Below are 26,057 nucleotides of genomic sequence, written 5' to 3' on the forward strand. Positions count from 1 at the left end.
AATCACTTCTCCGTATCGAAAAATCACTACACTTCGAAGTTGAATTTCGGTTCTGTGAAAAAGATGTCTTTGGGCTCGAAACTGAGAAGCCATTCCTTTTCTTCAAGTTAGAACTTTGAACAACTTTTGAAGATTCTGATTCCTTTTTCGTTAATTTCTTATTATCAAAATCAGTTTTCCCGATTTCTGGAGCTTTATAGGGAAGAATCTTTCCTCTGAGAAAGATATCTTTTGCATCGCACATCTCTGTATTGAATTCATTAAAGAATTCGAAGAGCTCTTGATCTTGTGAGGCTTGATTCTCTCTGTTTTTTGGGTTTTCGAATTCGAATTCTGGATTTTCTGTTATGGGTAGGTCGCAGAATGAGAGAGCTTCATCGGAATCGGATTCTGGGAGATCCAGAAATTCGAATTGGGTGGGCTCATTCAATCCGAACATCTTCATCTTTGTATTTTGAGATGGGTTTGAAGTGGTGATGAGGTAAGGCATTATATCGATCTGGATGGAAAGAGAGGTGGGTTGTTTGGAGACTTACTTTTCGGGGTTCGAGAAGGATAGGAGATTTTTTTTTTTCTACAGGGGCTGCATCTTTTCCTCAATCTTTCCTTTTCTGAGGTGTCTGCTTTTACTTTTCTCTGATTTGTTTGACGCTTTTCTAGAAGGATAGAGAAGGACGAGGTGAAGTAGAAGAAGAGGAAAGTAGGACGACAGAGAAAGGGTGGGGTTTGGTTTTTATGGAACGGATGCTGCATTTTTGTTCTGTTTTGACCGTTGGACAAAACTGCCCTTTGGTTCTTAAATGCCCTTATCTATAGGCTACTGATATTTTAGGAAGGGAATTATGAGATTTTCTGTGGTGTATGTATGCCCGTATTGTCCAGTATTTTTTGAAAAGTACAGTAAGGCTTACACCATAAGCTGATCCAAACCGTCCATTTGATGTTAGGGCTGGCAATTAAACACACGAAAACGGGGATCCGCCCTGCCCCGCCCTGCACGGGGTGTGATGCCCCGACTTAAACGGGAAGGGGGACGGGGATTGCAAAAATTCCCCGAAGCGGGACGGCGCAAGGATGTGGGTGCCTCTGAACCCGCCCTGTAATCTTCATCTATAAAATTACATAAATATCCCTATAAGTGGTTGTCTTTCCATAAATTGTTATATTTTTGTTTAGAAATTTGGATTCTTATATAATAAGTGTTTAATTAGACTAAAAAAAGTAGAAATTTTTATTATAGAAAGGCGGGGATGGGGCGGGGAATTTTTCCCTACAGTGTGCGAAGCGGGGATTGGGATTAGATTTTCCCCACGATGCTGGGACGGGGAATCTTTCTTGAGGCGGGACGGGGATGAAGAACGCAACATCCAGCCCCGCCCCACCCCGTTGCCACCCCTATTTGATGTGCCAGAATGTAAATATGTAGTGCCCAAAATATCATGCGCATAGGATGATCCGAGTCCTCCGATTCTATAGCTCCGATCTATAGAGGTTTCCATATGTAAGGTTTGGATGATTTTTTGGGCACAACATATTTATGTTGTGGCCTTTCAAATGGAGAGTTTGGATCTATCTATCATTCTCCAAACCTAGACCCAATATAGAAGTTTCAACCAAGCTACCACCATTTTGGATTATTTAAAAGGTTACGTTAAGGGAAGAGATAATACAGAATCTATATATATAAGTAAAGCTGAATGTGGGAAGCTAAGGCTGCGCCACGTGTCACGCCCACATTCAGCTTTACACCGAATTTCTGTGTATAAGAAAATAATTAATTAAAAACGTCTACAATCTATATATACTGAATTTCTGTGTATAACGCACATTTAAGAACGCATTAAGGTGATGTGGCACACTGTGTCACACGTTTTCCTCTATCACACGTAATTTAAAAACGTTTTAAGGGGATGTGGCAACCGGAATTTAAAACTTTAATATTGAAAATGTTTTTTTTGCTCTTTTTTTTTTTTTAACTTTCCTATGCATCGATATCCCTCTAACATGATTTATTGCCTATTTTTCATGGCACTAAATCCAATCAAATAGTTTCCTCATCCAATATTGTCCTAAAATATTGCAATCCTTATCATATATGTTATCTCTATCCAAATCTACTATAAAATCAACGATTCCAATCTCTCTCGATTAAATAGCCTAAAATGGAATGAAAAAAATGCCTAAAATCAAGGATTACAATCTCTCTATTTTATATATATATATATATATATATATATATATATATATATATATATATATATATATATATATATATATAATGAGAAAACGGTTCCTACACACATGTGTAGATAAGTTATCTACACACTAGCTTAAAATACAGTGGGGGCCACATTATTTGGGTGATCCAAACCATTCATTTTTAAGGCCCTTACATAGATAGGGTGTCCACAAAAATCAGATCCATAGGATCATCCAAACCATTCGAACTGTGGAGGCAAAAATTGGACTAATTTGTGAAGGTTTAAAGACATCCATTTTACCTCCACAAATCGTAGGGTTGGGATGATCCTATGGATCTGATTTTTTGTAGACACCCTATCTATGTGAGGTCCTTTAAAATGGATGGCTTGGACCACCCAAACAATGTGGGCCCCCATTGTATTTTAAGCTAGTGTGTAGAGAACTCTCTACACATGTGTTGGAACCGTTTTCTCATATATATATATATATGAGAGAACATTTCCTACACACTTGTGTAGGTAAGTTACCTACACACTAGCTTAAAATATAGTGGGGGCCCATATTGTTTGGGTGATTCAAACAATTCATTTGAATGGTCCTCACATAGATAGGGTGTCCACAAAAAATCAGATCCATAGGATCATCCCCTAACCATTCAAACTATGGAGGCCAAAAATGGACTAATTTGTGAAGGTTTATACACGTCCATTTTACCTCTCCTTTGGATTTCTGGAATCATGTGGAAGAGTCTGGAAAGAAAAAATGTAAGATTACCCGCTCCTTTTACCCATGAAAAAAAATAACTTAAACCAATCTTGTTCGTTTTTTATTTAGAGGGACATTCAATTAACGATGATATTCTTCTAAATTAACCATAATCATATTATTTCCCTCTAAATTGCTTCCCTATTCCATGGAATATTTTTTTCAAGGCTGCCAGACATGCCCTGATGTTGTTTAAATTTAAAAACAAGCCAAAAAACGATAAAAAATCCTTTCCAATAGCCTTTTGGTTCAAAAACCTCAAAATGTAAGCCGGTGAGATACAATTTTGAGCCCAAAACTAATTATTAGAATCAAAATTGCATTTAGTCTGATATTTAGTTTTGAACTCAAAATCAATTCTCAAAATCTAAAATTAATTTGGTCTAATTGCAATTTTGAATCAGTAATCACTGTTGGACTGAAAATTGAGACCTCATGTGATGTGTGCATGTGAAGTCTAGTATTTAACAAAACGTATGTGGGCCCACTTTTTAGGAAGATCCAAACCATTTCATTTGTTGGGCCGCAACGTAAAAAAGTTGTACCCCATAGATCATTTTCATAGGATGATCCTAACCCTAGGATTTGTAGAGGAACAACATATAAAAAACATCTATAAATCGGATGGTTAGGATCATCCTATGGAGATGATCCATGGGGTACTAAGGTATTCACAATGTGGCAAACAAATGAATGGTTTGGATTGAAACAATTCCTCTAATACTCCACCCGCACCTGTTTGGATTGCAAGAAAAAACTTTTCTGATGGAAAATTTTGTTCTTCCCACAATTTAGAGGGAAATAATGTGATTATGGTTAATTTAGAGGAATATCATCTTTAATTGAATGTCCCTCTAAATAAAAAACGAACAAGATTGGTTCAGGTTATTTTTTTTCATGGGTAAAAGGAGCGGCCAATTTTACAATTTTTCTTTCCAAACTTTTCCACAAGATTCCCGAAATCCAAAGGAGAGGTGGGAATATCATACTGCTACCCTTAGTACTCTTTAAATAAAGGGTATTTATGTCCTTTTCTAACTAAAATAATATGCCGTTTCAATTCCATGATTTGACCGTGGAATTTACTCCATTTGCAAACCATGGCTAGGGCTGGCAACGGGGCGGGGCGGGGCCGGATGTTGCGGTCCCCTACCCCTTCCCCTTTGCGGGGAATTCCCCCCCTCCCCTTCCCCTCCCCGCATCCTTCGGGGACAAAATCCCCTCCCCGCCCCACCCCAACATCACCCCCTCTTTAGTCATTGATACACTAATATTGGGTGTCCCTAATCAACTTGATGCAATTTCAATATATAAAAATGTTATAAACTAACATACTTATAGACGGAGGAGATATATTTCTTACTCTTCAGAAGATAGCAAACCATCCCATAAGTTGGTCTATAACATACTTATAGACCATTGGTCCAATAGACCATTGGTCCAAGACCACGGCGCTTTGATGATCCCAACCATCCCATAAGTTTTTAGATCAAGTGGTATCATAGCCACTTCGAGTACCCAACATCCAAACCCCATTTTGGATCATTAATTTTGGGAAATGTTATGAGCACTGCTGTATTCTGATTATCGCACTCCTGACTTTATTAAAAGTAAGGTATGGCCTGCACCATAGGATGATCCCAACCATCCATTAGATGGTGCACACCCTAAATAGGTTGCGCCCAAAAAATCATTTCCTTAGGTTGATCCTAACCCTCCGATCTGTAGAGGTACTGAATGATCGTATTCCTCTATAGATCGGAGGGTTAGGATCAACCTATGGAAATGATTTTTGGGGCACAACCTATTTAGAGTGTGCCCCATCTAATGGATGGTTTGGATCAGCGTATGGTGCTTGCCATACCATACTTTTAATAATAAAATGCAATTTGTTTTGGCTACCGATGTTGGCACTACGATTTTTTGATAATTGCATACACTCAACTTGTCTTTATTATTTCAACATCTGTCAAAAGGTTATTATAGTTCCCAAAATGCTCTCAGAAGCTAATTAAAAGGAAAAGACAAGCTAAGTTTACGTTTGGGGGAATCTTGTAGCCGATCCACAGAGTTTCTAGTAGTTTTCCTAAAAAAAAACACTTAAAAATATACAAAAAAATGGCATTGATTAACGGGGCGGGGCGGGGACAACTCCATCCCCTTCCCCTTCCCCTCTCAAATCGGGGAATCCCCGCCCCAAACGGGCGGGCGCTTTTTCTTGTTTTGCAAAATTTCAAACTTCACGACTCTATTTGCAAATAGTCAACAGGGAAGACTCTTTTTTGCAAAAACCCCTAATGTAAATACAAAGGTGCATGTAATCCTCTTTAATATATTTATAAAAAAACAAAGTTAAGAAAAGAAATATAAGAAAGAGAAATGGACAATATAGTAATTGAGTTGGAAGAGAACTATACATTTTAGAGGAATGAATTGGAAAAGTGGTGCCATATTTCCCTTTATTACTAAAGGTTGGGTGGTATAGGTGCGGGGTCCACCTCATGCGTGATAAAGATTTAGGCCTTGTTGGGTAGTGGGTATCTTGGCCTCTGTCTCACACAAGTATCCAAGCGCATCGATAAAACCTAGCTCCACTCCTCTATTCTTCTAGATGCGTTACAATAAAACGCGCGATTCAGTTCGCAAGAGATAAAAACACGGGAGAAACTTTCAAGGTGTGAACCTTCTCTACGTCACTGTAAGCTACTCTTATTATAATGACTAATGAGAGAGACAGAGGGATGCTGGCCCACTGAATGAAGGTCATTCTATTATGTAATAGTAGTTGGGGTTGTAATTTGCAATAGGAAAAATGATATATCCACCCCCACTTTATATGTCTTTCCTTTAAAATGAATGCATTTCCACTCCTTTTTGTTTCACTTCTCTTGAAACTAAAGTCAATTACAAGAAAAGATAAGCAAAAACCTGTGCAGATGCGGGACAAGTTGGGAAAAATATCATTTCCCTTAGCAATATGGGCAAGTTTATTTTTTGAAAAATAACTATATACACAATTGGGGCTCCAATAATTAATGTTACCGGTGGCCACATTTTATGAGATATTAGAAAGAATTAATTATTAAATAGGTATTGTCTATCATCTCCGCCCTTACCCCTGCCCTTGTGGCAGTTCCTTCCTCCAACTATTTGCCCTTGTCTTTGCTGGCGTACTAGGCTTTATACCTGTCTAGTGCCACGGCCAAGTAGGAGTGGCTCTGCATGCATCGGTCATTGGTGCAACTACTACTACCACACTAGAGTTCATGGATGTTGCAACCACAACAATGGATTCTACTAAAGGGATTGAATACCGTTTTTATTCTACCTACATATAGTATGTACTTGCATGCATTGATGTTCATCTGTATGTACTTTAAACAATACTTCCTAAAAAGGTACTCTCTTTTATAACACTAAATTTTAATACTAATTAGTACTAAAAATAAGAGAACAGTGTCGGTTCCTAGTCTCGGTTCCTGGTCTGAACAATAAGATATAAGAAATTATAAATTTATGGAGGATTAATTATTAGAGTTCCAATTGTACATATATATCTTGTAAAATGATATTTCTACGCCCTTATACATCATTTTCACCCCTTTTATTAAGAGAGTAAAAATGCAATCATTTGTGGCAAAAAACAAGCAAAAAGGTGGAAATATTATTTCAATATATAGATAAGTTGATCAAATTTGTCATCTAATTAGGGTATTTTAAGAATTCTAAATAAACAACCATATCTAAACCAATGCACTGTGCTGAAAGTGGTACACGTACCAAACCAAGTTGTTCATGCAGCAACCCCCTGCATATCATGAACTATTTGCTTGCCCATAAAAAAAGGTTTGATGGTCCCAAACTCCCAATATATAGGCCATATCGGTCCAATGTTGTGATTTTCAGCACTACCTCACAATTTATCCCAAAAAATCTCAAATTATCGGCTGTTGAGAAATTCCTCCGGGCAATCTAATGTGATCGTGCACAAATTTAACGAAAAAGTAAAATACAGAAGCAAGCCCCAAGATTAACACCAAGATTTCATGTGGTCCGGCCACGCCTACGTCCATGGGCAAGAAACACGATCTTCCACTATGAGAAAAAACAATATAAAAGGATTACAGTGGATTAAACCAAAACCCACAAACCCGCAACCCTTTCCTTGCTTCTCAAACCCAAGATCGTACACAAGAGAAAACCCGAGAAAATTCCCAAGAGAAAACCCAAGAAGATACCCCGAGAGGAACCCGAGAAGAAACCCTTTCCCTCCATTTCTCTCCCTCCTTCTCTCTCCTTCTGTCTCTCTTCCCTTCTATTTCTCTCTCTCTCTTTTTCTCTCTACCCTTTGGGGCAGCCGACACACCTCAACCACTCTCTTGCCGCAGCCTAAAGAGGAAAAACTCTTCTCTCTATACTAGGGTTTTGTAAAAAACTCAAAAGGCAATTTCTATTTCTTTGCCTTTGCCTTCCCACCCAAGTAACCCACGAGGGGTAGGAAATAAGGCAACTTTCCCAACATCGGCAACATGTAAATGTACGGATTCTGGTATGTATATTAATACTTTAATAGTGATTTTACATCATGTGCCCGTAAGTACGGTGTTTTTCGAAAAGTACCATGGAGCCCACTTCATAGTATGATCCAAATCGCTCATTTGAGCCATGACGTAAATAGATTGTACCCCATAAATCATCTCTTTGGTTGATCCTAACTCTATAATCTGTTAAGGGTAAATAGGCTGTACCCCTTAAATAATCTTCACAGGACAATCCTAACCCTCTAATCTGTTGAGGTTTATATAGTAATCAGTCCCTCTACAAGTCGGAGGTTTAAGTTGATCCAAGGGAGATGATTTATTAGCCACAGCCTATTTACGTTGTGGGGCAACAAATGAACGGTTTGGATCATCCAATGAAGTGGGTCCACTGTACTTTTTGAAAAAATACTGGACTGCACACACCCACGGCATATCAAATGTCTATATTAATTTCCCATATTTAAGACCGACTGAAAGCACCTTCCATCTAAGACACGGGATCAAGCCCGTGGAAATAGACGCTTAAAAAGTAATATGAACATGACCCACATTCAACCTAGAGAAAGTAAGTCCTCTGATCTTGGGGTGAGGATAGTCAAATCGATAGCCAAAATCGTAGATATAAAGTGGTGGGGAGTGTCGTGTTTATGTCTTATTGGGAAGAAAAGGGAAAAAGAGACTTCACACGAGTTCATTTTCTTGATTTCTAGATTGTTATTTGAAAGGAAAGATGCTACTGACCAAATAGTAAGGAGTATGGTCCAAGTATCCCACCTCTCTCCCATAAGGACAATGAATTTCTAGAAGGCTAAAGGCAGTGGGAATGCATGAAATTAGGCTATTTTCCTTTATTTTTTATAAGGATTTGTAGTCTAGTTTCTAGAGAAGAAGAAACTTTTATTTATTTATTGGAAAGCTGGGGTTAGAGAAGAAGAAGTTAACTTGACACAGGGTGGCCGTGGTACCATGCTATCCACGTCAATGACTAGATGCATGAGATGTTTAATGGGCTACATAATGCCATGTGGCACTGAGATTGTCACAGGCTTATGGAGGGGCCTATTTTTCATTTTAATGTTTGATCAACATTTGATAAAATGACGGTTGGGATGATTGAATCGAGGTGATTTGGGTTACAATTCGTCTTCTCTTGGGCCCACGATTATTATGCATGCAACGTGTATGGTGACCTTAATCCTTATATCAACAATGTAACGCAGTCAGCCTATGATGGACCCTTTTTATATTTCCATTGCAGAAGTTCCACAAAGAAGACTATTCCATTTAGGAATTTGCTAGGCGCAATTTGGGGTGATTTGGGTTTCAATTCGTCCTCTCTTGGGCCCACGATTATTATCCATGCAACGTGTATGGTGGTGACCTTAATCCTTATATCAACAATGTAACGCAGTCAGCCTATGGTGAACCCTTTTTATATTTCCATTGCAGAAGTTCCACAAAGAAGACTATTCCATTTAGGAATTTGGTAGGCGCAATTTGGTCTGAGAGCCATTTGGGAGCTCACTTTTGTAGGAGAGCACAGCCACACAGGCTCACTTTTTAGCAGATTTTGTCTTATTCATTTAATTAATCTATTGAGAATGCGGCTGTTCTCTCCTGCAAAAATGAGCCACAAAAGGGCTTTCCGCGAAACTGCACTCCTTAAGAGACATCTTAGCATGCATCCATGGTGGGTTTTATAGATGAACTATCACTGAAAACTCTCCCACCATGGATCAGCACTCTGCAAGAAAAGAACATCCACCGTAGGATTGTTCAATATGTAGAACATTCACCATTGGATTGTCCAGGATAAGCATCTTTCAGGATGTCGTATTCATAATGGATTTCGTAGATGAACCTTCCGTGGCTATTAAAAATCAAACGTTTAGATAATTAGATATTTGAATTTGGACCATTTCTCACATTCATTTCACAAGGGTCCTTTGCCCAAAAGAACATCCACCGTAGGATTCTGCAATATGAAGAATATTCACCGTTGGATCGTCCAGTATAAGTATCTTTCAGGATGTCGTATTCATAATGGATCTCATCAATGAACCTTCAGTGGCTATAAAAAATCAGGAGTTTTAGATAATTGCATTCATTGAATTTGGACCATTTCTCACATTCATTTCAACCATCTAATTGAAGGGTCGAAACTCGTGGGATTGTGCGATATGAAGAACATTAACCATTGGTTTGTCGTGTGATGGCCCCGACTCCATTGTGAAAATATTGTCCGGTTCTGGCTTTTCCCTCTCTCCCCGGTTCTGTTTTCGCCGGCTCCTTGGAGATGCTGAAAACATGTCTACACTTTTTCTTTTTCTCTTTTTTACTTTTTTTTTTGTTTTTTTGGTGTGTGTGTGGTGGGGGAGGGGGGATATTTACGCCCCTTTTGATTACAAGGGACACCCGGCACCAGTGCATCAATGACTAAAGGAGGGCTAGTGTACTTGACGTCAGAAAAATCCAGTGGATTTGATTGCCCTGTACACTGGCGTTAGTATCCCTGGTGATCAAAAGGGGTGTAAATATCACTTACCCCCCCTTTTTTTTAATGGTTGGGAGAATCTATAGCCCAAAAACGTTTCCTTCCTTTCTGATGCGGGATCTCACAATCCACAGCCTTTAGGGCCCAGCGTCCTCGCTGGAATACCACACTAGAGGGATGTCTGCTCTGATACCATTTTGTGCCCCACTGTGTAAATATTGTCCGGTTCTAGGTTTTTTCCAGCAGCACTGACACTGCCCGATTCACTCCGCGGCCTGCCACTTGAAGATGCTGAAAACGCGTCTACACGATGAGAAGAAGAATCCACCTATAGCCCATAAACTTTTCCTCCTTTCTTGATGTGGGATCTCACATATGGTATAAGCATCTTTCATTTCAACCATATAATTGAAGGGTCTTTTGCCCAATTGTCCAACGATGGTTATATACTTATATAAACAAACAATCGGTGTATTGCATCAAAGGCAAGTTAGGATGAGAAAAAAATTTCACATGATCAACTAGACCGATTAATGTATAAATATTCTGAGTTTCTACATATTGATCTAACAGCTCCCACAAGAGATGGGTCCAAAGCACCAATGGAGGAACATAAGATCCAGACTCAGAATGACCCTCCAAACTCTTAGACCACCGAGCTATGGGTTATCACATATCCATTGTCCAAAGGAAGACCCATACTTGCTTTCAAGGACTCTAGCCCAATCACTAACTAAGGTCGCCTACTTTTTTTTTTGAAGTTTTTGACGTTTTTCTGGCTATGGAAAGACCCCCCGATCCCGGGAGATCCCTTCCGAGCTGAAAGACGGCTCGAAGCTTACTACTGGCCTAATAAAGACCCCGAAATCCCTTCTGCTGATAACCAGTGTCCCCTGCCAAGTCCATCCTTGGTGAAATCCAATCCTTCTTCCCTCAGCTCAAAACTCTTCTCAAACTTCGAAGAGATCATCTCTGAAAAATCTTGTGAAATGCCTGGGCAAAGCTTTAACCCGAACACCCACTTCAAAACTGGTACCCGACTCCACAAGATCCTACGCAAGCCAAAGCCATTACCTTCCAAACCCTACTCTAAAAGCTCAGCCTCCCGATCGCCTAAAAAATTAGAAAAAACCAATAAAATTTCCCCGATTCACCAAAATCTCAGTTTGATTCAATGGAGATCCAAACCCCATTTTGCAGTCTCTCTGTAGCATTCAGGGAGAACATCCCCAAATGGAAAGTTTGCCTCTGAAAGCGAAGACTACTTCGGGTATCCTGAGCCCTCCCCTTAATCCGTTGGATAATGAACCTTTCCCTCCTTTATACCCTCTGGATAAAGAACCCATGGTAAATGACACCCTCCCATTAGACCATTTTCAAATTCATTTTCCCTCTTCCTCAAGTTCGGGCCCACCCTTTAACCCCAAATCAGCTATAGCGGGAATATTTGAAACAAGATTTGACAATGGAAGGCAGAGCTCATTCATTAACAAAGATGGAAATTTCTTGGAAGTTAACCCACCAAACCCATCCTCCCGCCCATCTCAAAATCCAAATTTGGTCATTCCTTCCAAAGAGCTGAACTCATTTCACTCCCTATCTTTAGGAACAATCCCTGAACTCAGAAAACACCCTTCAAACCCTTGGACGTCGCTCTTTGCTCAAAAAGGCAAAACAAAAACCACAAAATTGGAATTCTGCACCCCAGATTCTGACCTGGAAATAGGGCGGGTCGGGGCGGATGTTGGGGTCCCCTACTCCTTCCCTTCTACGGGGAATTTTCCCCCTCCCCACTGCGGGGATGGTGGGGAATCCCCCTCCCCTTCCCCGCCCCTTATCCTTCGGGGACAATCACTTTACTTTCTCATTGTACTTTGTTAAATGTTAGGTTTAAAACTAAAGATTTATTGGGGACAATCACTTCAGGCATGTTGCGGCTTGGCGGTTGCATGTGAGAGTAGTCACACAACCCACATAGGCTAAGATTTTGTCTTATTCATTTTATTAACCTGGGGACAAAGGTGGTTGCTCTCAGATTCATTTAATTGATCAGTAGTCCCTAGCAGATTCCTAATTCCCAATCCCACTTGCCAAAAAGTACTGTACGTGCCACACCATAGGAAGATCCAAACCGTCCATTTGATGGGCACACCATACTACCATAGGCATAGGATGATCCAAACCTTCCACTTGATGGGCACATTTTAGGATGATCCAAACTGTCCATTTGATGGGCCACAACGTAAATAGGTTGTGGCCCAAAAATCATTTCCATAGGATAATCCCAACCCTCTAATCTATAGAGGAATTGCATATTATGGTACCTTCTATAGATCGGAGGGTTGCAATCATCCTATGAAAATGATTTTTGGGCCGCAATCTATTTACGTTGTGGCCCATCAAATGGACGGTTTGGATGATCTATGGTGTGGCCTGTAAAGTACTTTTAAATTGTAGCCTATCAAATGGACGGTTTGGACCATCCTACGGCGTAGCCCATACATTACTTTTTGAAAAATAATGGACTATAAGAGCGCACACCATATAAAATCTCATCACTCATCATAGAGATGTTGCCTTTATTTGGGGGAGGGAGATTTTCAAAGAATTGAATGTTGCCTTACAGTGATGGTTCGAGGGAGAGATTTTAGAAATTTCTAAGGGTAATATACTAATATAATGAGGGACAATGCCCAATGGATTATGGGTAAAAGAAAACATAGAAAGCTATGTCAGGGACAAAACTGTACTAATGGAAATTATGAAAATTTTGGGAGAATCTTGTAGATATGTTTTGATCCAAGGGGTTTCTAGTAGTTTTCCCAAAAAAAAAAACTTAAAAAAATACAAGAAAAAAATGGCATTAATGCGGGGCGGGGCCAACTCCATCCCCTTCCCCGCACCGGGGAATTTTTTAAATCCCCTTCCCCTTCCTCACCCAAATCGGGGAATCCCCTCCCCAAGCGGGGCGGGGTGGGGCGGATCCCCGCTTTTCAGGGTGAAATTGCCAGCCCTACCTGGAAGGGAAAATGAAAATCAGTTTCAAAGCAGATGAAGTTCAGGAGACTAGCAGCAGATGGAAGAACTCTCTCATAGGTTATTTCATAGGTAGGCGCCCCTACTTTATGAACCTTAGAGAGAACCTTTCGAGGAAATGGAAGATCAAATGGGACATGCATATTTTCACTTTAAACGGAGGTTTTTACCTCTTTCATTTCACATGCCCAAAAGATTGCGACTGTGTCCTTGAATCAGGAGACCACTCATATGCAGGAAGACCCATTGTTCTCAGGAAATGGAGGAGAAATATTCCCCTGGAAAAATTGGAACTCACATCAATTCCTATCTTGATTCGTCTCCCTGGTCTTCCCCTTGAATTCTGGAGTGCCAAAGGCATCGGTAAAATTGCAAGCTACATCGGAAATCCTCTCTATATGGACTCTCAGACTGCTGAATTCACTAGGCTGAGTTATGCCAGGCTATGTGTTGAAGTGGGAGCTGGTTCCTCCTACCCTGACTCCATCCCTATCCACTCCCCTAATGGAATCCATATTCAACAGGTTGAATCTGATTGGCGTCCCACTGCTTGTAAAAATTGTTTAAACTTCAGTCACTCTTCTGAAGCCTGTCCTAAAAATGTGGCCATTCCCCAGAACCCACAAATCCAACAAGTTTGGAGGGAGGTAACAAAACCAAAGACACATCAAGAAGATCCCTCCCAGAGCCAGAAGTTGATGTCAACCCAAGTAGAAACCCTGAGGAATATTGAAGGACCTATGCTCTGTGATCCATGGTATAAATGAATTTGTTAACCCAGAAATGACTGAACCATCAAATCAAGGAGAGTGCAACTCCTCAAATTCAGTGGCAATCCACAATAGTTTCTCAGTTTTGGAAGAAAACTCTGATCCAATGGAGTCGTCCAATCCACCTCAAGTCATCCCTGCTGAAATCGAGAGATCCTTATCTGAACCCATCTCTTTGGAGATATCAGTTTCCTCAAATAATGCCCACGATCAAATTCCATCGGAAGGAGAGCAAATGTTTTCCCCTATTGGTGATGATTTGGCTCTTACAGACATGGAACCTCCTCTTGTCCCCCAAGTTGAAATGGAAGGTACTCCCTCTCTTTCCACAGGCCCCACCTCTGTCGGATCATTGGATTCGGCCCAACCTAAGTATAACCATAGTTCTGATGGTATCAATAGGAGTATGGAATGTTAGGGGTCTCTGCTCCCTTACTAAGAGAGAAGAAGTCAGCCGGCTGATTACTAAAGAAAAATTTCCTCTCTTCTGTTTGCTTGAAACCAAAGCCCATCCGTCTAACATCCAAGACTATATGTTAGATATATGTGATTCCTGGAACTTCCACACCAATCTCTTCCATTGCGAAAAAGCTGGATCGTGTGGAATCCTGATCTGATAAGAGTAAATATTCTTTTTGAATCCTCCCAAATGATTCATGGGGAAGCTGAATTTCTAGTCACAAAATTCCACTTCAATTTCTCTGCTATCTATGCCATGAACAAAGCTGTGGATAGGAGAATCTTGTGGGAAGACCTCCATAATATCTCAGCTAATTCCTCCCTTCCTTGGATTCTCCTCGGAGATTTTAACTGTACCAGATATAAAGATGAAAGTATCGGAGGTTGTGACCCAGTCATTAGAGATATGGAAGATCTCAACATGATCATTGATTCTTGTTCCCTCTCAGATCTCAGAGCAACTAGGCAAACCCTTTCCTGGAATAATCGATCCAAAACTGGAAATATCAAGCTGAGAAGACTTGACAGGACCCTTGTGAACGAAGAATGGCTATTCCAACACCCTACTTCCTTTGCTGAATACAAATATCCAGGTATCTCTGACCATACTCCCATTATTATTCACCTCTTGCCGTATCAGAGTAGAGTCGGAAAACCGTTTAGATTCATGTCAATGTGGCTCGAAGACTCTTCCCTTTATGTTGTAGTTGAAAGAGCTTGGTCCAAGAAATTCAAGGGCAATCCCATGTTCAAAGTTGTCCAGAAACTTAAAGAAGTAAAGAAAGATCTTAAGGAATGGAATATGCAAGTCTTTGGCAGAATTGATGTAAAGCTCCCAATTGTTCGAACTAAATTGGAGGAAGTTCAGAGCGATCTGGCCAAAGATCCCACTAACCCTCTCTTGAAGACTGAGGAATCCTTCCTCAGAGAGGAATTTTTCAAGACAGCTCGACAGGAAGAATCAATGGCCAGACAAAAATCCAGGATTCAATGGCTTAATCAGGGTGACTCAAATTCTTCTTTTTTCCATGCTGCTATCAACTCTCGTCGAAATCAAAATGCTATAATGGCTATTGAAAATCTAAGAGGTGATCTAACTCTGGACCCTGGTGAGATTGAAGTCATCATGGTATCTCACTTCAAATCAGTTCTTAACCAAAATGATATTGTCTGCAATGAAGATTTGATTCCAAATCCTACTCGAAAGATCTCTCCCTCGGAAGCTGATTGGCTGTCTAGACTCATCTCAATTGAAGAAGTGGAGAAGACAATATGGTCCCAAGATGGTAATAAAGCTCCTGGTCCTGATGGGTTCACAGGTGACTTCTTCCATGCCTTTTGGTATCTTATCAAAGGAGATATTCTGGCGGCAATTGCAAATTTCTTCGAAAAAGAAACCCTTCTATCTGAAGTTAACGCTACCTTCATTTCCCTTATTCCAAAAAGCCTCAAAGCCTCGACTCCAGATCAATTTCGGTCTTTCCCTCTGTAATTTTTTATACAAAATCATTTCCAAAATTTTAGCAGGGAGACTAAAGGAGTTCATGAACAAGCTAATTAATCCCTTGCAAACTGCTTTTATTCGAGGCCGTTCAATTCAAGACAACATCCTCTTGACCCAGGACCTGTGCCACAATTTCCACAGACAAAGTCACAAACCAGCTATGTGCATTAAAATGGATTTGAGGAAGGCTTTCGACAATGTAAGGCACTCCTCTCTTCTGCGATTTCTGGCGAAAATGGGATTCAACCAGACATGGTGTAATTGGATTAAAAAATGTATCACCACTCCCTCCTTTTCTATCTTATTAAATGGTGTTCTCAGGGGATATTTCAGAAACCCAAATGGGCTCCGGCAGGGAGATCCGCTCTCCCCTCTCCTCTTCTGCATCTCGATGGAAATGCTATCTTGTATTCTAGAGGAAAACATTCAAAATGCAACAAAAATTTCCTCTCCTTTTCGAAGGGGAAATATCACAATTTCTCATCTATTTTTTGCAGATGATGTGATGCTTTTCAATTCTCCTACTCCTGAAGCTGCTAGTGGGATCCTCAGATGCATGGAAAGATTCAGAATATGTTCTGGTCTAGAAGCAAATCAGTCCAAAAGTGAAATCTTTTTCTCTTGTTCGAATATGGGCACAATAAACAGAATTACCTCCATCTTCAACTTCAGAACTGGAACGCTCCCAATAAGATACCTTGGTCTTCCTTTGATCTCTTCCAGACTTGAAAGACAGGATTGCCTTCCTCTTCTCGATAAATTGAAGAAAAGAATTGCTTGTTGGTCTAATAAATTCTTATCTAAAGCTGGAAGAATTGAGCTAGCAAAATCTGTGCTATCTTCCTTCCAAACCTATTGGTGTTCGGCTTTTAACCTCCCTGTTTCAATTATCCACTCAATTGATAAGATTATCAGGGACTTTATCTGGACTGGTTCTGATCACGAGTTTTCACCCAATATCTTGGGAAACTCTTTGTTACCCTAAAAAAGGACGTATGGGAATCAGAACGGCGTCTGACATTAATAGAGCTGCTCAATGGAGGCATATTTGGCACATTCTAGAGAAGTCTAACAACCCCTGGTCTATATGGTTCCGATCCAAATACCTAAGAGGAAGAAACTTTTGGCAAATTCCAATGCCCCATACCCTTTCCTGGGGTGCAAGAAGCATTTTTAAGAACAGAGATGAATTCAAGGTCCGAATATGTTATCTGGTGGGTGAAGGAAGGGACCTGAATTTCTGGAAGGATCCATGGCACCCTGATGGGCCCAAACATCTATAGGCACCAAGCAATCAAACATTCCAAGGAATGTATCTGTTCATGATATCCGTAGTGATCCCGACTGGAAAGAAGTCTTGAACTCTGGTCCATATGGAGAGCTCACTCAGCTTGTTCATTCTGATCTCTTCACAAAGGAGCTCCAAAGTTATCCCATCTGGAAGCCCACAACTGATGGCAATTTTTCTTTCAAAAGTGCCTGGGACGTAATCAGAAACCGCAATCCGCTCGTCCCTTGGTACTCTTCTCTTTGGTTTCCTGGCCATCTTCCTCGTCATTGCTCCGTAGTGTGGCAAGCTATTCAATCCAGACTGAGTACAAAAGACAGACTTTTCTTCTTGGGTTCCCAAAGAGACTCAACATGTTCCCTGTGCAGATCTGAACCAGAAACTCACCAGCATCTTTTCTTTGCTTGTTCCTATTCCAGCTGGGTTTGGAGATTCATTCTCTCGAGGTTTGGGTATAGAAGAAAACCTAATAGTGGCCTCCAAAAAGAAGAAGAGTGGCTGAGAAACACCTTCAAAGGCAAGGGCCAGATTGCCAGAGCCATCAGAATTGCTTTTAGTGCTACTGTGTATCACCTGTGGAAAGAGAAACAAACGAGTATTTGAGGAAAAATCCACCCATAAGCAGCAAACTCTCAAAGATATTTTGGATATCATCAAATTCATAACTCTGTACTTGAAGCTTCAAGATATCCCATCGGAAAAGAACATAAGGATCTCAAATATCCTTGGTCTCCCCTGTTTTAGCAAAGAAAAATCGTCAAGACATTGCATATGGGATCCTCCTCCAGAGGACATGGCTAAACTAAACTCTGATGCCTCTTTAGCCAATGACCAGGGTAGTATTGGTGGCCTTATCCGAAGCAGTACTAGTAATATTCTGGTAATGTTTTCTTGGAATAAGGCCCCAGAAACTATTTCAGAGCTCGAACTTGAAGCCATCCTGGAAGGAGTGAAGCTAGCAAGGTCTATGGATATCAAAAAGTTATGGATTGAAATAGACTCAATGAATGCTCTTCAAATCATCACAGGAAAATGCAATTGTCCTTGGAGGAAGAAAGTCACTCTAGAGTTACTGCAAGATCTTCCACTTCATTTGAAATGTGGAAAGTGTCGCACCAATGGAGAGAAGAAAACCAACCGGCGGACTATCTCTCTAAACATGACTGCCCTTTGAAAGGAATCAAAATTCTTCCCACCACAGCAGAGGTCTCTGAAATTCTGATGAACCTTGTTAAAAATGATGCCCTGGGAGTCTGCTACTGTAGAATGTAGTATTTTCCCTCTGTGGCCAGTTTTGTCCCTTTGCTTATGTTTGTCTGGCCTTGTGCTTGTGTGGCCCTTGTGGCCCCCTTGTATCCTATCTCTTTTTTAGTTAATACATCTGGTCGGGGTCCTGCCTAACCCCAGCTTGCCAATAAAAAAAGAAAAAAGGACTCTAGCCCATAGCTGATGAATCTCCTCCCCAAACCGCCTACCCACCCCTTCCTAAAAAGGCTTTGTTGGCCCCAAGAATCTCATAATGCCGAGACTGCCAACTTCTAACAAGTTTGCACCCCTCCTCCCAACACATGAGTTTGCACACCTTCACCTTTTCACTTTACATCAGACCCCTCCCCTCATATGTACCGCCTGTGTTTATGCTCAATACGTTTAATAAGCTCATGGGATATTTGAACACAAACAAGTGTAAATCAGAGTACTGGCCATCATCGTCTTAATAAAGGTTATTATACCATACTAGCAAAACAAGATTCCACTTCCAAGAATCCAATATTCTCTCCACTCTTTCTATAATGGAATCCTACACCATTTTCAAGGGCACGTTGTCGCAAACTTATCCACATAGCACCCAAGCAATCCTACTAGCTGCTCAATGTCTTCGATGGAGGTATAAATGCCAAGGATTCTAGAGTTGCAAAATTTAAAAAACCATCAATCTTTCAACATCTGTTCTGTTTTTTTTTTTTTTTTGGGATGACACAGGGTATCCCCACCCCAATTTTTATGGCAGGACTATTCCCTACGGATGCGCACAATCACCCGTAAACCACATGCATCGGTACCCGGGGGATTCAAACTTGCATCACTGGGGAGCATACGATGACTTTAAGCCAAAGAGCCTCACAAAATGTCAAAGTCTTCTTCTCAAACGTCAGCCTGACTTCTAAAGCAAAAATCCTCAAATTTCCTGCACATGAAAGAAGGTGTTCTGCCTATCATATACATTGGAGGTTATTCCGATTCCAACTGATTCAGAAATTTAGTTCAAAAAAATGGACAGGAGAGATAACGCAGGCGTGGAGTTAAAGGGGAAAATGCAGGAATCTGTTTCCCACCCAGGAAGTAGTATTCTGATTCCACCCCAGTCGGAAAGAAATCTTTTAAATTAAATTTTTTATTTTAATATTTTCATTCAGATTACAGTAGAATTGGAATAGGATGCCCATTCCAATTCCTAATTCGCACACTCCAAACACAGCCTAAGGGCAAGTTTATTGCTAGCTTCCCCTCAAATCCTTCCTATAGAAGAAATCTTCCTTTCTGAAATGGATCTCCAATGTGCCCAACTCAGAAACATCCAAGGTCAAGGTTGACTCTGATTCTAAGCTTGCCATCTCCTTCATGAATGGCAAATCTTCTCATCGTGGAAAGCCAAGCCTATCCTTGCCCTCATCTCAAAGCTCTTGGACTGTGCCATATGGAGTCTCCCACACTTGAAGAGAAGCAAAATAAGCAGCTGATTTTCTCTCAAAATTCTTATTCTAAAGGGATGGATACACCCTTCTCAACAACTCTGCACAATCCCCGTGTGCTGATTCGGGGGGATTGTAGTGGTAGTGAGTTTTTCAGGATGTAATTATCTCTATTTATTAATAAATCAGATAAGGGCCAACCATAACCCAACTTGCCTAACCAAAAAATGTAGACTGACTGTATTTTTTAACTGTCCATTTTTAAATGTAGGCTGACTCAATGGAAGGATCTAGCTCTAGGATTTGGATAATTGATTATCTTAACTAACTCAAAAGGACCAACACCCTTGTAAGTCTCAAACCCGATATGGTTGCTAATTCAAAACAAACTATAATCTAATCTAATATATCCAAGTATTGATCTAACCTAGCCTAAGTGCATTGTTGTCAAGCCCCTAAAGGTTGGCCTCAACCTTGTCCTTGTCGTGGAGCATTGGTTTGGTTAGCCATGGGTTGAAAGTATGTAATTGGAGTGCAAGATAACTCCACAAGACACACGGTAAAGTACTATCATCCTAAGGATTCTTTAAGATTGCAAGAATTGGAAACTAGAGTTGGCGTCTGATTATACAAGGTGGAAAAAAGGCATAATATGTTTAATCTCAAATAGGGCAGTATTTTTTTCCCCCTGAAATGACCAAATTTATGCTAAGAGAAGGGGCGTGCCCCAAGACCAAGAAGGTCACAAGAACAAGAGACTAAAGGATACAAAAAGGGAGAAAAAGCAAGAATCCTAGCATAGAAGAAGAAAGTCAAAGATTTACGAAGATTCCCAGTTCACCCATCCCTGGCTAAACAGACAGTCCGCCTCACTATTAGCTGAATAACAGACATACAGAAAACGAAATGAGTGACCTTCCACCTGGTCACAGATTTCATCGATCCAATCCAAAAATCTCCACGGACATAACCTGCTACCATCCATCTAATAGTGTCAATGGAATCTCCTTCAACTACTAATCTATCCAGCATGCTTTCATCCGTACTCTCTATCTCTCTCTCTCCAGCTTTTTTTTTTAAAATTACAATAATACAACAGAAGAGAGAGAGAGAGACCGCGGGGGGGGCAGGGCAGGTGGTGGCGATGGGAGCATCCTCGTTTCAAATCAATGGATCCATAATCAATTTACTCAGGTGGAGCTCGAAAGCTTTAAATTTCCCCAGACCCATTTCACTCGGTGACTTGCCTTTGAGGACGGACATCAATACTCAAAATCATCATCGATACTCAAAATCATCAGAGAGAATGATGGAGGAGAGAATGGAGTAGGGGAAGTCTTATTTCCTGCTCCATTCTTATCAAGACATGGAAGAAGTCAATTTCGAAGTCTTAGTGTGGGTTCATCTTGGGTCTTCCCATGTTCCCCTTTTCAATTTCAATTTCAATGAGTTCTTCCCTTGCTGGTTTTCACTGCCCCTCTGTGATCCATTCCATCAATCTCGTCACGCAAACCCATCCACGAATACAAGAAATGCTTACCGAAACATCATAATTCAAATAGAGATTACCTTTACAAGGGGGAATAAGAATACGAATGGAATGTGATGAATATCTCGATTCCTGATTTCAGCAATCTAAGGGTGGGTTTTACTTGTTTGAATTGTCCCAATCCCACGGATGAACCAACAATAACATTTTGGACTCCTGATTGGTTGATTCGGTTCTAAAAATCCAAAAAAAAAAAAAAAAACAGGGTCATTGGTATTCATAGAAATTTGTGATGGCTTCTCTGGGTGAACAATCAAGGTCCTTGAACAGAGTCAAGAGATAGGAGTATATTTTAGAGCTTCCACGTACTCAATCTCAGAACCAAATGTACTTAAAACAAAGTGCAGCTCCCAAAAGCAAAATTTTCAACAAGATGCAGTTCAATGAGAAACAAAACCAGATCAGTTTGGAGAAAAGAAGATAAAAGATGTAACTAGAGGCCAAAATGATACAACAAAAACACAGAGGGAAGAACATCTCATATTGAAAAGTAAGGAAAGAATATGTCCGCTTAAACAAAAGTCACAAATGACATGATTTAATGAGCAAGATACGCACATCTAGCCCTCAATTTATCACAGCCAGCAGACTTATTTCAAGGCTATTAAATAACGCAAACTAAGCGAGTCACAGAGCACCTATAAACATTCACCTCAAAGAATAACAGATAGTATGCTGATGCAAGGAGTGAATAGAATGTGCCATAAGTTCAGTTTCAAAAAAAAAAATGTTAATCGTAGGTAGTAATAGTAACATTCATGAATGCCGTCAAGATTCAAGAAAGACAGCACTAATAGAGCAAAGATCACATGATTATAACTGTTAGATTTTAGCATATGGGTATTAAATTTGAAACCCTGCTACCAGCAACTTAATCTAATAGCTGAGTTCTTGGAACACTGTCATTCTATTCCTAGACATATTGGAGTAGCAAAAGCCAACATATTGTATCGAGCACAGGAAAATTCTCCACCAACATGAAAATGGAAAAACATGCAATGCCACAAAATAATATGCACCAAATGAAACTACAGACACTACATGCTAGGTGCCATTACCAAGAAACCCATCGAGACAGCTAAAATGGAAACAACCATGATGATGACATACATCACAAATAGAAAATATATATCCACCTATAATCCCAAAATAACCATAACCCAGAAAAGAACATATTTTGACCCCAATTGCCAGTAGAAATGACAAAAAATAAGAGATTTCTATAATCCTTGGATATACTACAATAATCTGAAGGTGTGCTTATAAAGAGCACTTACATGATGATAAACATAAAAATAAATTAAGATAACTATGGAATGAGATATGTGTAGAATATTCTAACCTAATTACTAATAAAATCCAATTTCCTAATCTATCTAGGTTACCTCTACTAGCCAACTTGCCTAGTATAATAAGATGATCCAACTGTAAGATCTCCACACAATCCACCAATGAGATCTTATGAGATCTCACATATTCTAACAAGAAACAAATTGAAATGAAATAACTCTTATTTGGACAATAATTATAATCAATGGCATGTCAATTTTCAATCCACAAACCTTTTTGAGGAGGCATGTTAGGGCATATCAGACATGGATCTGACAATTAATTGGTTCAGCTATCAGAATAGGCAATTAGAGTTGATTAGGTAGTTAAGATAACCCCTATCTTTATCTCTTAACTTATCTCTATCACTCTCCTTTTTTTTATATTTATATGCTTTATATAAGCACTGAATATGATTAATGTGAGCCTCCAAGATTCATGAAAAAATTATTTTGCAATTTAAGTTCTCTGTTAATTGAAACCATAGCAACTAATACAAGGTTAGCAGCATCAACAAAAATGCAGCAAGAAGAAAGGCTGTTTTTACTTCCGTATGGCGTGGTAAAGGGGGGAAATGAAATTTCTCAACCATCCATTGGAAAATCAGAATCAGTCAAAGAGAAAATGAGCCCAGAAAAGAGTAATTCATATTAACACTAAACAGAGAGAAACGATAACAGAAAGCAAACTAACCTAAATGCTATTACAGCCTTAAAAGAAAACCCCTAAAAAACAGAACACAAACAGGGGATAAAACATAAAACCCTAACCCCCAAATCCATAGAGAGTCCTGCCCTGGCGCTTAAGCGCATAAACAACATCCATAGCAGTGACAGTCTTGCGACGAGCATGCTCAGTGTAGGTAACAGCATCACGAATAACGTTCTCCAAGAAGATCTTCAAAACCCCTCTCGTCTCTTCATAGATGAGACCACTGATTCGCTTCACACCACCACGACGAGCTAGACGACGAATTGCAGGCTTTGTTATGCCCTGAATGTTATCTCGAAGCACCTTCCTGTGACGCTTCGCTCCTCCCTTTCCCAAACCCTTTCCTCCTTTCCCTCTCCCCGACATTTTTTTACTCTCTTTTTTACTTTTTCCTCACAACTTCCCTGGCTTTTGGTATGCAATGGCCGCTCTGTGCTTTATTTATAGCTTCTCGGGGTTTTCGTGAGAATCGGTTTAGGCCGTGGATTGGAGGTCGATCCGTGCGGTGCCTTAAAGTGAGTTCGTGACCGTTCGATCATAAAATCCGGAGTTTGATTGGTTAGTGATAGACTTTGAGGCTTGGGCGGGGCTCCTCTCGCTCGGGAAGACACATTTTAGTTTTACGCACAATGCCGGAACCTGGAAAGCGAGGCCGCAATTGTTCCTTAAAGTAGGGTCCACCTAGATCAACGGTTTGAATCTGATGGCTGTACTGTATGATTCGTATGATCGTGGACCGTCCATGTAGTAGGTCTACCTTTGATGGATCGAGGCAGTCCATGAGTTACAAATAATCTTAACAATCCAATGGGTCAAACTTTACATTCTTTTATTATTCCCCTTGAACGAAATGGGAACAAAATTAAAATATACTAAAATGTTCATTTATTTTGCGAGGTAATTGAAGGCCACTCACTCAGGAATATGATATTCAGCCCTAATCCTAGCGAGGTCGCCTTGCCTCAATATGATATTCGGACCTAATCATAGTAAGGTCACCTACTCACCTTCCCTCCAATGGCATACTGACAAACTGGTACAAAATTTATGGTGAGACCGAGCTGCTTAGAGTCCTGCCCGCGAAGGGGGAATGTAGGATGACGAGAGGGTTATCAAGGGTGGGTCGAGGAGAGAAAGCAGGGCGCTGAGCTGAGAGAACACCCCCGAATAGAATAGATGACTTCAAACTCTCGCATACAGATCCGAAGCTCTTGAGCTCTCTGGACGCGATTGCTTGATGAAATGAGGGAAAAAGCGTGAGCTCCCCTCATTTTATAAACGTACACAGTACTAGTCGATGGACCAGACATCACGACTCTTCAACTCCCGAGCCACTGGGTGACACATGGTATGACCCTACGAATGCCTCAAAAGTTTAAATGACGCACTACCAACATGACACTTCATATTTCAAAGACGCACTCATGTGAAATCCGAGGATGGCTCAGATAGGATAGATCAAGCCAAATGCCAATAGCTCGAATGCAATGAAGACTGAGCTAGAGCATCTAACTTGGAAGGACTCCAAAGACACTCGTCTCTTCGGTTCATGATCGAGACAATGACCAGCCAAGTAAAACTGCTAGCCGAGAAAAAACTAATACCGAACTCTCTGGAGAAGGTCCAACCCTCCCGAGCAGTTAAGCCTGGAAGAGAGCTTCGAATTGATTTCAAGGGAAGTCAGCCTGATGCCGCACTCAAATTGACCAAATGAACACCACAGTCTGATCAGATATAGACGAGGTGAGCAAGCTCAAGCCGGTCCAAACAGGGAATCCTAGCGGCGAACTTCAGAGGTCTGCTTCAGATTAACCAAACCCATAGTAGAGGGAGGCCTCGACCAAGGTCAATGAGCCGGCATGAGGGACAGCCCACACAAGCCAACCTAGTGAAGGTGAGCTGGAGTGGTGCAAAGTGGGGGTCAATAAGTTGGGGTAAAAATTGGACCACCAATGGAGGGCCGTCATTGAGCTAGAATGACCCAAAGATGGGTGTAGACACCCCATTTTGACCAGACCCCAAACTCTCAAACTCGAATAAGAATCGAATAAACTTCTTGAGCACATGAGTCCTTAAATCAATTTTTGAACCGTGAAGCTGAGCCCTGAGTATAAAAGAACTCGAAAAATTCAAAAATATCCTGTTAAGAAGCCTATAGAACGTTTTTCGCAACTCAGGAAAACTCCCATGATCTCATTTGTACCCTGGAATCGCGAGCCCTGATCCCCATACCCATGTCTCTGAAATTTGCAAAGATCACAAAATACCCCTGAGTTTTTGGTATTAGCACTCTTCCATTTGTATCGCTAAGCTCCAAATGACTTTTTTCACCAACCAATCTTGCCTCGGTGTTTAAAGAGCCATCAATGGTCAGTACCATTCCCTAAATGCCTTGCAAAAATCATAAAAATGAAGAAAAAACAAGTTAGGGGAGTGTATTTATGAAAACTTGGTTGTTCTAATATATTTTCCTTACGATGTGTTCTTTTAGTTTCCTTTTCCCACTTTTCCGCATAAAGTTCCCTTTTTTCCCGTGGAAAACTCCAAAAACTGTGTTTCTTTAGTTTCCGCGGAAACTTTTATAACTTACGTGGAAATTTATAAAAAATTACGTGGGAAAGGACTTTCTTTCCGCGATTTCACGGAAAGCCCTTTCCGCACCTCATACATCGGAAACCTCTATATTTCCCCGACTTTACCCACACACACGCACTCT

The 26,057-nt window shown here is 40.5% G+C and overlaps 1 protein-coding gene across 1 annotated transcript; it reads right to left on the bottom strand.

Moving 5' to 3' along the window:
- Window positions 1-23,257: 23,257 nt before the first annotated feature.
- LOC143878367 (histone H4) lies at window positions 23,258-23,769 on the bottom strand. Its single transcript, XM_077380660.1, has one exon. It carries the CDS (start codon window positions 23,705-23,707, stop codon window positions 23,396-23,398), a length of 312 nt encoding a protein of 103 aa, XP_077236775.1. The 5' UTR covers window positions 23,708-23,769; the 3' UTR covers window positions 23,258-23,395.
- Between the last annotated feature and the right edge of the window lie 2,288 nt (window positions 23,770-26,057).

The sequence above is a fragment of the Tasmannia lanceolata genome, unplaced genomic scaffold (assembly GCF_043159265.1).
Source record: "Tasmannia lanceolata isolate RefF3 unplaced genomic scaffold, GAP_Taslan_0.1 ptg000006l, whole genome shotgun sequence".
Taxonomy (NCBI): Eukaryota; Viridiplantae; Streptophyta; class Magnoliopsida; order Canellales; family Winteraceae; genus Tasmannia; species Tasmannia lanceolata.

Coding starts and splice junctions, on each gene's coding strand:
- LOC143878367 (XM_077380660.1), bottom strand. CDS start 23,707: ATGTCGGGGAGAGGGAAAGGAGGAAAGGGTTTGGGAAAGGGAGGAGCG.